We start from the raw sequence: 14,509 nt of genomic DNA on the forward strand, positions 1-14,509 counted from the left end.
ATAACAACACTCTTCTGTAACACTATACCACTCTATCACACCAGTATGCTGCAAAGTATTATATGTTTGAGGAGTGTTTGTCAGATTTGCAATGCTGTTAAAACTCAAAACTTACTATCCTTGACAAAGTGTCAATGCTGGTAAGTACTTTCATTATGAAAAGTGTCTGTTAAACATGGCAAAACTTTAGGAATGCGTGGAGAAGTGTTTGTTATTCATGATTTTTTTTCTCCCTCCTTGTGTCTTTTGTCCCTCATGAGTTCCCATACTTCACTACTTGTTACATCATCAGCAGAGGTTTACAAAAGTGTTGCAGAGCAGACACAGGCCTGTAACCGCCAAACACATGGTTATTGACCTACTTGATTCCAAAGGTATGACCGGACTTACCGTACCCAATGGCCGTCTGGCTGGTAGTCAAACTTTGTAGCAAGAGCTTCTGCACAGAGGAGAGGATTCTCCACTGGTTGTGCTGAACTGGAAGAAAGCCACGCTCAGTAACTTCCTTATTTGAGCTGGAAACACAGATAAGATTTACTGTCGTGGCTCCATGCCGGTGAGTATTTCTCATCCATTTTTTTTGTTTTGTTTAAGTATCAGGAAATCATCATAAAGTTGAATTTGTTCTAACATTGCTTAAAGATTTATAAATATATGCAGGTCTTATTTAGTTTACTGCTGCCATTACAATACAAGTTTGGTTTCTCAAGCTCTATTTGGGCTACTTACTCAGACAAGTTGCCTATGATCAGTGAGGCACCGTTTAAGCAGTGTACAAAAAAGTTACATTATGACCGTACATGTTCACAGTATAAGTTCTGACTTAGTTGTTTTTATCTCTTTGGTGTACCAGATGAAGAAACACAAGGTCCATGAACTTATGCAGCATAAGTCCTTGAGGAAATGAGACGATGTTGGAAAATCAGATGTGACCACATAGAACTGGAGAAGTAGTATCAAGTAAAATTGAAAATGGATGAAAAGGAGCCTGAAAGACAAGGGACTGGATTGAGAGATGTCTTTAGGATTCTAGCTAATTTACCACAGGAGCGACTGTTAAGCCTGTCATTCCAGCTGGGCGGGACCCCTGCAGAGGATATCGTACACGCCTTGTGTCTCATGTTTCTCCAGAGAGGGGCAGAGGCCCTGAACAAACTCCAGGCGCTGAAGGACAACTACCTTGCTAACCATCTGGCTGAAAAATGGCACATAAGTGGGGGCAAGCTGGAAGACTTTGGAGTTAAGTGTGGTCACGTGCAAGAGTTTACAGTAGAAACATTGGCAGAATTGGCCAGAATTTTCAAAGTACTGTCCGAGCAGAGGCTGTGTGATACACCTCTGAGAGATTTGGCATATCAGAGAGCCCTTTCCAGTGACCAAAAAACAGGAGATCATAAGCCTCTAGAATACACATGTATAGATCAGCTGAGAGAAGAGGCTAAAGTTGTGTGTGGGCCAAAATTTGCAGAGTGGTTCTGTTCCTCCAAGGAACTTCGATCGGGGTCTTACCGTGATCCTCACAGGGGCCTGGACACAGGGAACACAGCTTTAAAAGCGTCTCTGTCTCAGGATCGATCAGAGAGCACTCACAGTCCGCCTAGCTCATTACAGGTTAGCTCCTCCATAGCTTCATATCCCACCCATCTAGAAATAAGTATACCCCCAACGGACACATTTGAAGGGGACAAAATTACTCCAGAAACATCAGATCACCCCCTTCCATGCAGTGCCAGTGCCCTGCCCCTTGTTGAATATGAAGTGAAAAATGCTGCTGCGCCATCTAACTCATCTAAGGAAGCTCCGCTGGAATCCAATGCAGAGAGAGACTCAAAGACAGACACTCGTAGCTTTGCAACATCAGCAGCAGAGCGCAGTAAGTCGGATGGTCATATCGCACCGAATCAGCCTCCGAACCAAACCACAGTACCAACCACTGAACCAAAAGCGGCAGCACCTATTGCAGCAAACATTTTTCCACCTCAGACAAATGTTCCACCAGAGATGCGTAAAGGGAAAGGTGCAGAAGAGGAGGAAGAGGCGACATTTTACTCATTTGTTATCCTGCATGCACCAGAGGATGAAGATATGGCTGAGAGCATGAAGGAAAAACTGCAGTCTATTGTTGAAGGTGAAGGGGCGACTTTCTCTGAGGACTTTGCCATCCCTGGCAGGAGCACTCTAAAGTGTGTGGACGACGCTATCAACAACTCGGCCTATATCATCCTGCTGCTCACCCGCAACTTCAATACTCGCCTGCTGGAGGTGGAGACAGACTCGGCCCTTATCAGCTCCATAAATAACATACACAAGCGCGACACTGTCATCCCCCTGCTGCCACAGGAGAACCACATGCCCAGAGAGAGCATTCCCATAGTTCTGCAGACACTAGTTCCACTGCAGGAGAACAAGACCTTCGACAAAAGAATAAAAAAGGCCTTACAGCCAGCAAAAATTGAATATCAGAGGAAAGTGTGGGCTGAGAAGCAGAGAGTGAAAGCGCAGGTAAGGAGACAGCAAAGACTGAAACTTATGAACAAGCATCAGGAGCAGTTCAACCGTGAGCATAGGAAAGCAGAATTGCTAGAGCAGGAGAGACTGAGACGTTTAATGGAACAAAAACCTCATATGTCACCACACCAGGTCGGTGATGATGGAAGGGTTTGGTGTCCACCACAATCAAACATCCATATTGAAAATGCTCAGTACATCATGATTGGTAATGACTCTCAAATGACTGTGGACTTGAGTGGAGCTGACAAAGACACTTTTGTTTACAGCCAGGAGAAATAATACAATTGTACATTTTTTTTTTTCATATGACTTGTTTGAGCTTTAATTTATGTCTACAAAATGTGGAGAGAAATCTTCATGTTTTCCCAACACTACAATGTCACAGCTGTAACAACTGCTCCTGGATATTCACTGCAAAATTGTTTTAAAGTCATCATATATACGTTTCTTGATGGAAGACATTTCCAGTAAAGATGTTATAAAAAGAGTAATCAAGTAGGAAAACACTTATTTGAGAAGCTACTGCAGAGTGGGTCCATTTGGCAGAGACAGCAGGGATTAAGTCTTCTACCGCTGCTGAACATTTTAGGTGAATATTTAGCTGAGGACTGCCATCTACTGACCAATAAGGTGATGTCTATTTCCTGACCTCATTGGCTGTATGAACCCACTATGGGCACTAGGGAGCAATGCTGACACACAATGCTGATACATCGTCCTCCACAGGATCTGGAGAAGTGCAGTGTCACCCAGTCAGGTTCCTTCAGCAGGGCTGCTGTTCTGGTATCTGAGGACTATGATGTTCAATAAAATGTGAAGTGTAGTGTTTCACAGAAGGTTGTTAATTTTTGCACTGTTGTATATATGGTGCAGGTGTGATCCATTGGGTATAATTAGTTTAACAGTGATTTCTTTGATCCAGATCTCTGTTTTGGTGCTCTCAAATTAAGAAAGTTGTGCAGTCCTGTTTCCACCAGTTGATCTCAAAAAGGAGATCCACACTTTTATATTATCTCTGCAATTTTCAGTCAAAATTCTCTCTCTTGTCTGCCGTTAGCACATGCAGCAAGATTAGATTAATTGCTATCATCTTCTTCTCTTTTATTATTATTTTAGTATCTGTTCAATTTATCACACTGTTTTATTGTTTTGGTTGTTTTTATTGTCCTCTTTGTCTGGTGATCTGTGAAGCACTTTGTAACTTTGTTTCAAAAAGTTCTCTAACTCTCTAAATAAAGTTTATTATTATTATTAATGTTACTGTAATCCCATTTAGATTTAGGAGCATGACACTTTGGCTGAATCTGTATGGTTGCAGATGTGTATAAGGCTGTATGTGTGTATGCATGTGTGTGTGCTGGCTTGCTTTCCACTTACTGTCATTTTCTGCAGCTGATCGTTCTGCGTTCAACACTGACTGAAAGTAAATACAGAAATTAAGAAATAAACAGTGGTGTGTAATGATGAAAAGCTTAAGAGAAACAACATTTAAGACAATTAGACAGTTTATGAAACCCTTGAAACACTAGGAAACAGTTTCATGGCTTGTACAGTAACTCAAAATCTGCAGTCATCATTGTTTGCAGTCCCTGCCAACAGGTCGGCTTTGTATTTTGCTCTTGTTGTTAATAGTTTACCTGTGTTGACTCACTGCAGTATATCGTGTAGAATAGTCTAAACCACAATTTCTGTCATGTTCAAATAAAGTAAAATATGAAAACCGTTCAAATACAACAGCAGAACACAAGGAATAAAGGATGAGCTGGAGGGAAAAGCCCTTTAACTATTGGTAACAAACAGACAAACCAACTGCTGAATTAATGCATAAAAACACTTTCCCAGAGTGGAGCTGCTGTTTTATCTTTTCCTTGATTATGTTTATTTATGTGCTACATAATGACACTTGAATGCTTATAGACAATCTTTTTTATTTCCTTGTTGGCAATCATAAAAATTGATCTGGTGCATGTGAAGGCTCACAAAGAAAGGCGTATACCATCTAACTGTGACAAATCCACCCCAGGACCTTTGTTGCATGTCATCCCTCTCTCTCCCAAACTTTCCTGCCTCTCTTCCCTGTGAGCTAAGGCAATAATGCCCAAAGAAAATAAAAAAGACAATAAAAAAAAGAAAAGACAGAAAGAAACACCTATGACCTAACCTACCGGCTGGTCTGCCATTGCCTGCAACAGGGAAAAACCCTGGACACACTCAGGATTCGAAAATTGTTCATGACCACTTCAACTAAAGGACTGCCCTTAATACATCCAATTTGTTCTCCTCCAGTTCTCCTGTTCAGACTGGGACAGACAGAGCGAAAGAGTCTTCTGTCCCATATAGCAAACCAGGACCAGACAATAAAACACCACACCACAAGAAGCTGCCAGCAGAGGGAGAGAAGGCTCATCAGGCCACTGACAAAGACCTTGACTACTGCAAATTACTTCATAAAAGCAAAATAAACTGCATGTTTTGCTTGTGTGTGACCACAATCTAAATCTCCCCGAAGGTCAAAGACATTTGTCTGGATTATCATCTCCAGAATGTGACTGAATTTACATTAGTTAGAGATGCTCGGTGCAATAAGAAATTACAGCGATCACTTATCACTTTGCTTTGTTCTTGGGGTGTGAGAGATAATGAGACACTGATATCACTTCCATCATCTTGGCACTTTTATCATTGTTATTGGTTTACTCAAATTTCTGATATCAGGAATTCAGCTTTTACAATACAAGAGACTACCAGCCATATTAACCAAGCTGCAAACTTTTGAATGATTCATTTGACTTTTAATCAGGCCAATCCAGTCACATATACGTAGATTAGAGGATAGCATTTTGCATTAGCATTGCTGCTAATCCTTAAGGGAACTGACAAACAGGTATAGTAGATGCCTGTACAGATGTGGAGGAGTGTAGTTGTGAGTCATGACTAACTGTCAATGTTGTTGCATAATCCTGCTTGGGCTTTTACCTGCTACTGCCTGGATCATCACTGTTAAAACATCACCGCTCCATTTAGGCTCCACTTGCTTCTGCCATGAAGCTTATAGATTCGTGTGGGTGCCAATCCAACATGATACACACTCATACTGAAATGACAAATAAGCAAAGAAAGTTTTGAGACTGATAATCCATCAAACACATTTTTCCTGAATGAAAAATCATTATTAATATTCACATAATATCACTTTATGAAGGTATAGTGGCACTCAATAGTGAGTCTATAGTGACCTTATTGTAGGGTATACTTTATTTATTTTTTCTCCTATTATCTCCTATGCCATTACTATAATATTCCCTTAGTGTTTATATAGGGACTTGTAGTTTTTTTGTGATGCTTGCAAAGCATCCATCTAAAATGCATTAGAAGATTACTATACTGTAGTTCTTTCTCGTAAAGGTTTGGCAGTTTACATCAAAATCTGAACTCAATATTTCTCCAGTGGAAACGAAAACTGGGATTCAGTCGAACTCGTACCGCCAGTAACTCCACCTAGGTTTTTATAATACTGTGGTGGAATGACTCCCATAAGGAGAGACGGCATATGGCCACTGGATAGACTGGGTGGGTGGATCGCGCATGCGCACCGCGCTCTCTCCTCCGATCAGTGCGGCAGGAAAAGCGCAGAGGAGACGCCGCCGAGATTGAGGGAGAGAGGAAAACAGTTCTAAAAGAAGAAAAAGAAAAACATGGACATAAACAGTCTTGTGGGTTTATATCTGACCCCGTCCCGTTGTGTGGGATGTTAGCTTCCCCCCGCTACAGACAGGGAGCGGTGCATCCTATCCCGCTATGCTGGACAACCTGAGGATAACGTCAGGGAATGGGGGAAATCTTCAGAAATCCTGCTACAAACGCTAAACTGCTCTGTGGTGTCCGGGTTTAAGGATATTATTGGAACAGAAGGACACAACGCTGAGGATGGTGCACGTGTAACCGCGGAGCGCCCTTGGGTGTCTGCTCGTCAACTCGCCGTCCTCCTCAATATCAGGCCAACATTCAAAGTTTTTTTTAGGAGAAGGGGAAATTTGCTGCATTGAATTCCTCTGGACGGGATGTCATCCGCCGTTAGGAGACATTCCTCAGGCTGACTGATATTCCAGTTGCAGTGTAACGGGATCCCGACAGTCCTGGGGTGAAGATGGGTGATGCGGCAGATGAGAAGGGGATGAGACGGACCTTCATCGTCCCCGCGATCAAGGCTTTCGATCACTATGACTTTACAAGGGCTAAAATATCATGCAGCCTGACGTGGCTGGTGGCCAAAGCTTTCGGCTCGGGTAGGTGGCGCCTCTTGTTTTCATTTCTGGATGAGATGAGTGGAAAGATATTGTCAGATAACATCCTCTAACATCTGTAATAATGTAATATAGGATTGGAGGCCTACAAATGGGAGTATTTTGTAAACAACATCCAGTAATCAGCCACTCATCGTTATACATAAAGCTAGAATCAGATTTTCCCTCTTGTCCAGGGAGGATAAACCGACCTAAACTCAGTTTGCCCCCTTTTTATTTACACAATACAATTTACCCACCTTTTAATGCTGGCATATGTAATATCAAACTGATGTGAAGTGTATGAGAATAGGGTGTTTTAGGGGGAAAAAGCATAAACTAATGCTTTTCTGACAATATGATTGATTTTTGTTTACATTGGTGGTTGTTTGCCTTCTACCTGGAGGTCACAGTTAACCTGCTACATCACTGCTCTTGTCACAGTTATTGGTTTAACTTGTTGCCTTGCCTGCTCATTGGTTTTTCCTGAATTAACATGGCTACAGTCCCATTATAGACAGCCAGGCCAGGCCTATTATATAACAAACCCATAGTAAAGAATGTAGCCTAAATGTATGTCTGACTTTATGACTTGAGATTTTTACTATCTTTACTCATTACCATACCTAAGCATAACTAAGATATGTCTACTGTTTTGTTTTTGTTAACCATGATGATCATGACAATGCTAACAGTGGTGGCAATGGAGGCCTTCTAACTAGACTGGACTGATTTCTTCCCATGGATATGTGTGTGAGTGATTTTACTGTATGCATGACAACATTTACCCAGCTCTGGGCCTGCCTCCTGTCCTCAGTGTGGTCTGGAGCAGCCTTGGCAGCCTGGCCTCATAAAGACTGAGTAATTCCAGCCTTCTCCGAGCCCAGAGGTTTACTCCAGCTCCTAATGAATGCTTTTAACGGCTGTTCCTCCATGTACAGTTCTTTGAGTCTCTGAGTGGCTGTAGCAGAGAGAGACAGAAATACTGAGAAAGAGAGATCAAAAGAGAGAGGGACTTCTGAATCACACCAACACGCGATCACACCTATTGATCGGTCTGCCATCAGTGTGCACCGAATAGAGCTGCACCGTGATACTCTTTCAACCTCTGTTTTTCACTCTTGTCTCAGAGAAAATGGAATTGTGCAGGGGCAGACAGGGTTGGATACAGCAACATGTGTTGTGTGCTAGCCTAGCTGAGCAGGCCAGCCTCATACAGTTCTGCAAGACCTGGGGCTATTAGCATACCACCACCGCCTTGTTTTTTCCTGTCCCTCCTGGTGACACAGATTCGGCTCCCAGCGCCGCCGAGAACTGTGGCCCAATTCATAACCAGTCTTCAGAGCCCCGCTTGGCCTAGTTTGGACGGATGAGCGATGGTTTGAATCTGGTGATGCTCAGATTCTCATCAGCTGAAAGTTTGTACTGAGCATTCATTTACACAAAAACATACACTACACACATATGTGCATATGTGTGTGTCTACCAATGCATGTGTGTTTTTGTGCGTAGGTGTGTTTTACATGTGAAACCACAGCTTCGCTCTCTTCACACTCCTCTCCCAGTGTGTCTCCATGTTGGCATCATGGGAGCTCAGCGGACAGATCAGTTACATATCAACACAGAGTCTGTCTGGTCAGTCCAGCCCAAGGGAGCAAAGCACCAACAAAAGACGCCTCTCACATTAACAACAACTCTTTAGTGCTAACTTAATAGCCTGATGTAATTAAGCATTGTTAAGAATCAATGTGAGAGCAGCATTGATTTTTTTTGTCTCACGGCTGGTGAATGTTCTCTTGTGCTAATGTAACTGGTGGTCGCTCTGACCGGCGCTTCACCTCGGCTTTGCTTGGGCTTTGAAAGGTTTTTCATACGCAAAAGGGTCATAGAACTTTCTCAACTCATAGAGAACCATGTAATCCTGCACATAAAGTTAAACCATGAAAATCACCAAAATAGTTCTGTGGTTTTCACCCGACAATGACATTATGGTATCAGTTGCATGATATTCACCTCTTCCTCACTCACCACAGCGACTTCAGCTGGAGAGTTGGACTCACCAATGTGTCCAACATCACCACTGGCCACTGACAGTTACTTTTGTGCGGTAGATGCCCTTGGCCTGGCTAGAAATGCAGGCCAAGCATCACTGAAAGCAGGGATGGGCAACCATGTGTCATGGAGGGCCAAAAGTCTGCAGGTTTTTGGGCTGAGAAGCCCTTTGATCAACTTACAGCTGTGCAGCAAGTTTCACATCTGTGTGCTCAGCATGTCATGTGCTTTGGTGCTTTTGAGATGATGTAAAGCGAGCTCATACTGTCCACTAACATACTTGGCATGTACCATAGTCAAGTAAATAAATACTGGGCACGAAGAGATGAGTCAGTCTTCCTGTAGCACAATGTTAAGTTGATCAAACAGCTAATTTGTCAAAAAGTTGGTGTATTCCTTAAAACCTGTAAGTTAGATTCAGGTTTCTGTAGTCAGTCTACAACTTCAGCATGATCTATATCAAGTGGGAAAGGAGGAGAGAGTTTACACCAATCAACCATACAATACTAAAAACATACGAGCTAATGCTAATCAACCAATAATATCATTTCTATATGGACTGTCCTTAGAAATCATGACCAAACATCAAACATGATCACTAACTTACCCAGGTTTCTAACAAAGAGCAGTAGAGCAGAGTTAATGTTGCTGAGCAGACTCTTCCCTGCTCTGCTGAGCTGTGATCCAGGTCTCCAGGGTAGCGGTCTTCTCCGTGTCTGGACTTCCTGTGGCAGCTACTTCCTGTCTGTTTCCTCTTTGATGGCCGACACAAAGGAGGGTTTTTCCTTGACGAGGCAGCTTTTTCATGAACTCTAGAAAAGCCTGCCCTCTGTGTAAAGAGTATCTGCTATTGTAGCCCATTGTTCTTTTATGTTTTTTTTTAAATAGTCTGTTATTAACTTTTAAGCTTAATGGTCATCAGATGAAACACATACACAGCTTTCAAGTGTAAATGCTTACTAATTCACTGTCAGGAAAGAAAGCTTGTATCTTTATGGCTTGTGTAGCTCTATCAATCAACTTGACAAACGTTTTGACAACAGTTAAGCAAATTTAATACTTGTGACTAGACGCAGGAGTTGAGAGGGCTTGTTGTAAAGTAGTTGTTGAAGTGGTTAAACGTCTGCCTGCTGCTTCAAGTAATATCCCTCTTCATCTCTCTGGGTGGGGGGGCTACGCAAACCACATCCACGCCAAACTGCCTGGGTCTTCTCACAAGCTTAATGTATTTTTTTTGTTGTGTCTTAGGCTTTACTTTTATTGTGTTATTTTGTTTTGCTGTTTTAACTGTTTTGCTGCTGCAGTATTGTTATTTTGGAGGAGTAAAGAACAGAAAACTGTACCTTTAAGATCCCTTGTTTCCCTCAGTGTGATTCACAGGCAGAGAGGGAGGAAATGACCCCACACACCAGGAATACACACTCACCGCTGTAACACACAATCTTACAAATATGTGTGTCACCACACACACACACACAGAGACATTCACACATGGGGCCGTCTGACTCATCATGTGATACATGAGGGGTAGAGGCGCATAAATATGTATACAGTGCATGCAGCAGTGGTGATCGCACCAGAATTGCGCTGTTGTCATACTCATGACAAATTTATGACGAATACAGTTTTTTTTTTTTTTTTTTTTAAATTTGATTAACAAGAACATATTGTGTATAAATACAGGGAGATATAAAAAGAAAGAAAGAAAGCATAGTATCTGGATTTGGATAGGCTTTAATTGTACTGGTAATAGACAGTAAGTGTAGAATCTATTCTTAATGCCTATCCTGGACTGTGTGTATGTGTCTGTGTCTGTGTCTGTGTCTGTGTCTGTGTGTGTGTGTGTGTGTGTGCGTGTGTGTGTGTGTGTGTGTGTGTGTGTGTTTGTGTCCAGCTATTTTCTATAAACCAGATTTACTGTGTGAGGTAACAGGATTAGATGGGACTCCATAGACAACATACACTTCCGCCAACACACACATACATTGCACACACACACACACAAACACATTGGATTTGAGCTGACACAACGGCTTGTCCTCCTGTCCGACATACTGCAGATGCACAGCAACAAATTAACACATCACATCGGTATGTTTATTGTCATATGGTGAAGACGCTGTGTGAGACATCAATCACCACTAATCACACTGGCCTCATGGTGTTCTAATATCGCCACACTAACTCATTTCCCTCCATACAATCCCAACCACAATCACACCCGTGTGTCATTGCTGTTGCATTACTTCTTATTATAAAGCCTGGCTGGCTGTGGTTTACAGGTTGCTATGCCAACTCTTGTGGCACCAGGAGCCTAGTTTATTTTTATGTATGTGCAGCCATTTTTAGAAAACTTTTCAAAGAACTCATTTTCAAGAACTCATGTCTTGGTAACTTGTATAAACACAAGGGGTGTTACATTATCAGTTGTGGCAACTCTGTTCACTCTGAATAAGACTATCTACTGACTGACCAGACATTAAATGGAATAGAAGACAAAGATCACCATTTTCTCCCAATTCAATGTTCAGTTCAGTTCACTTCTATTCAGTTCAATTCTATTCATTACACATCAATCATAATCACTTCAACTGAAAACCTTTAAACACATAGGGATTTGGGTTTATGGGGCGTTGTCAAAGCTGCAATATGCAACTTTTTGGCATTGAAGTCGAGATGAAATGAAAAATGCATTTTTAACCCTTTTAGATCACATTCCCGGTCATATTGTGCACCTATTTAACAATATATGCCAAAAATCCATTTCTTTGTATTCTTATATCAAAATCCAATCATGTTTTCTTCCTGTAAAACTAAATATGCCGTGTGCTTACATAAGCATGAACCAACCAATTTCAACCAATAATATCATGACATCCACCCATCAATCATTCTTCAACCTGGTGTGTGTGGAGTCCTCTGTAGCTCCATTTCTCTCTGTAGCTCCGTATCGTGCTAAACTCTAAGCCCTGCCCACTGTTTAGCGGTCCAATCAAATGCGAAGGATTTGATTTAAATCCCTCTTGTAACTGTACACCGCTCAAATATTCTGTTTCACTGGGAAATACGTCACAGTACAGAAGCTAAAGACGCTCTAACTTCCGTTTCAGTGGGACTTTAAATAACAATACTGTGTCGCTGTATGTACACGTCTAATTCCCCCACGTTTGCCTGAATTGGCTTCTCTATAATGTTCAGGACGCTTTGGGGCGTAGGCTACAGTATACCATTTGCTGTGGGCGTGGCCAGCCGGGAAGTCATAGCAACAACAATAACAGTAAAAAAAGAAAGAACAGTAAAGCTAAACCAGGCCCATTCAAAAGCACAGGTAAACATTGGCATTGTTTCTTTTTTATTGTTGACTGCCTGTATTTTCCATTTGCTTCTTCATCGCCTTGGTGGCTTTACGGATGCCGGTTACCCCGGCGTCCATTTCAAGGTGGACACATAAGTGTTGGGGTGTGAACTTGACCAACTGAGAGGAACGACGGGACTAACAATACACTTCAATTCCTCAAAGCAGAAAGTTGTAGATCGTAACTTTAAGAGCATCTATTGAATGACCACCATGAATTAACTTGAAAAGCACATCTAACCCATCCCCTCTCTCCCTGTCTCCACTGTTTCCACTGTTTCTCCCTCTCCAGATGCAGTGCCAGAGGAGCTGGCTGAGCCTTTCTACAGGGACCAGTACAACCAGGAGCACCTGAAGCCCCCTGTGGCCTGTCTGCTGCAGTCTGCAGAGCTCTACTGCCGGGCGGGAAGCCTCATCCTGCGCAGCGATGCCGTCAAACCCTTACTGGGACATAACGCTGTGATCCAGGCCCTGGCACAGAAAGGCCTGTATGTCACCGACCAGGACCGCCTGGTCACCGAGAGAGATCTGACCAGCACACCCATACACATGGTGAGTGGTGAGGCAGAGCTGAGAGTGTGCATGTTTGTACTGTATGATGTCGTAGCGAGTTTCAGGCATTGTGATTTTCCTCAGGCTTTCTCAGGATCCGGCCTGTAGGAACATGTCGTTAAAAGTGTGTGCAATTTAAAAATATTCAACTTTTGCATTTTTCTGGTGTTTTGTATACCTACCTATGGTCCATTGGAAGCCATTTTCTCTCCCACATTGCTGTTACTGCACATATACACACACATACACCCTTACACATATATATATAGTAACCATGGAGATCTGTTTGATGTGTGAAATGGTGGTCACTTGATTTGGATCTCAGTCTGTTGATGTGTAAATAGATATACATAGATATGCAATAGATATGCAGCTATACATACATACATACATACGTACAGTATATATAGATAAATATATACTGTACATACATAAGCACATTACGCTTACTCTATCACACTGGATGTTATTGTGTCCTTTTGCTCTCTACTTCCCTTATGTCTTTGAATGGGGGACAAGTGAGTTATAATCTAATGTGTGTGTGTGTGTGTGTGTGTGTGTGTGTGTGTGTGTGTCTGAGAGAGAGAGTACATGCATGGGTACCACTCTATGTGCCCTACTGTTCAGTGTCCTCCAAGATCTGTCCTGTTGGGAGAAAAACAACCCCTAATGACAGGTTTCCTATAGCAACCCATTACTCACTGTTCGGCTTCTGTGTCATCAGGCAGCACCGGGCAAACATGCCTTAGCAGCACTGGATGGCACAACATAATGCTGTTACCATTCACTGGAAATCAGTAGAAAGATTCTGCTGTGGCTAAATATACTGTAGAGTCAATCGACTGTGTGTTTGTTATGAAGTAGTGTGAGTCTGTGGCTGGGGCTCATCTGCAGTGATGGAGGCCCAGACACACTGCTAGTACATGCATGGCTGGAGACTGGGCACTTCTGCTGACGGCAAAAGGTGTCTGCATTGCAGTGCGCCCTCTCTCTCTCTCTCTCCCCCTCCCTCCCTCAGTCTCTCTGTGTCTCTCTCTCTCTCACTCTGTCTCTCTGTCTGTCTCACCGGCTCTTTCTCCCTTGACTCTCTTGTCTTTCTCTCTGTCTGTCTGCCGTCTGCCTCCTCTCTCTCTCTTTCTCTCTCTCTCTCTCTCTTGCTTTCTCTCCCTCTGCCATGCTCTCCCAGGCTCATTCCTAGTCTTTCTCTGTTCCTCCTGCGATCTCTCTCTTTATCTGTCCCTGTCCCCGTCTCATCCTCGCACCCCCTTTCTGGTTAAAACGAGACTTATCTTTTGAATATTTAATAGAAGCTTAACCACATTTCATCTTTGCCGTCTGTGCCAGCACATCTCTCTGTCTCTGTCTCTCTCTCTCTCTGTCTCCTCTACTCCCCATCCCCATCCCAAAATTTGTCCCTCCTGGTTGTAGGCAGTTTTGTCCATGCCCTCCCTTTGTGTCGCTCAACCCTTTGTGCAGATCTAGAGGATAATTCAAAGTCACTAGTCAAGGACATGTGTGTGTGTGTGTGTGTGTGTGTGTGTGTGTGTGTGTGTGTGTGTGTGTGTGTGTGTGTGTGGGTGTGGGTGTGGGTGTGGGTGTGCGCTACATCACTGATTGAGTGAAGGTGTCATGACAGTGGGAGTGATGGGTGGTGTTTTGATGCGGTATTTAATTATCCCATGTCCTCTCACACAGCAGGGATTGTATATGTGTACGTGTTTGTATATCGTCTCTCTCTCTGTGTCTCTTTGTGTGT

At 42.8% G+C, this 14,509-nt stretch overlaps 2 protein-coding genes across 2 annotated transcripts in view; both read left to right on the forward strand.

The window, feature by feature from the left end:
- Positions 1-309: 309 nt before the first annotated feature.
- On the forward strand, positions 310-3,762 carry ticam1 (TIR domain containing adaptor molecule 1). Its single transcript, XM_071536829.1, has 2 exons — positions 310-556; positions 854-3,762. The coding sequence occupies exon 2, from the start codon at positions 973-975 to the stop codon at positions 2,788-2,790; it is 1,818 nt and encodes a 605-aa protein (XP_071392930.1). The 5' UTR covers positions 310-556; positions 854-972; the 3' UTR covers positions 2,791-3,762.
- A 2,734-nt stretch (positions 3,763-6,496) lies between these two features.
- The window catches only part of camsap2b (calmodulin regulated spectrin-associated protein family, member 2b), a 32,194-nt gene continuing 24,181 nt past the window's right edge, over positions 6,497-14,509 (forward strand). Inside the window, exons 1-2 of the mRNA XM_071536840.1 lie at positions 6,497-6,797; positions 12,494-12,753. Of these exons, the coding sequence (XP_071392941.1) occupies positions 6,659-6,797; positions 12,494-12,753 (399 nt within the window). The 5' untranslated portion in view covers positions 6,497-6,658. The remainder of the gene's footprint in view (positions 6,798-12,493; positions 12,754-14,509) is intronic.

The sequence above is a fragment of the Centroberyx affinis genome, unplaced genomic scaffold (genome assembly GCF_046629955.1).
Source record: "Centroberyx affinis isolate AG114_WGS23_722 - 3 ecotype Tasmania unplaced genomic scaffold, CSIRO-AGI_Caff_v1 ptg002950l_1, whole genome shotgun sequence".
NCBI classification, from domain to species: Eukaryota; Metazoa; Chordata; class Actinopteri; order Beryciformes; family Berycidae; genus Centroberyx; species Centroberyx affinis.

Excerpts from the sequence above, each read along its gene's own strand:
- ticam1 (XM_071536829.1), top strand. The coding sequence starts at position 973 with ATGGATGAAAAGGAGCCTGAAAGACAAGGGACTGGATTGAGAGATGTC.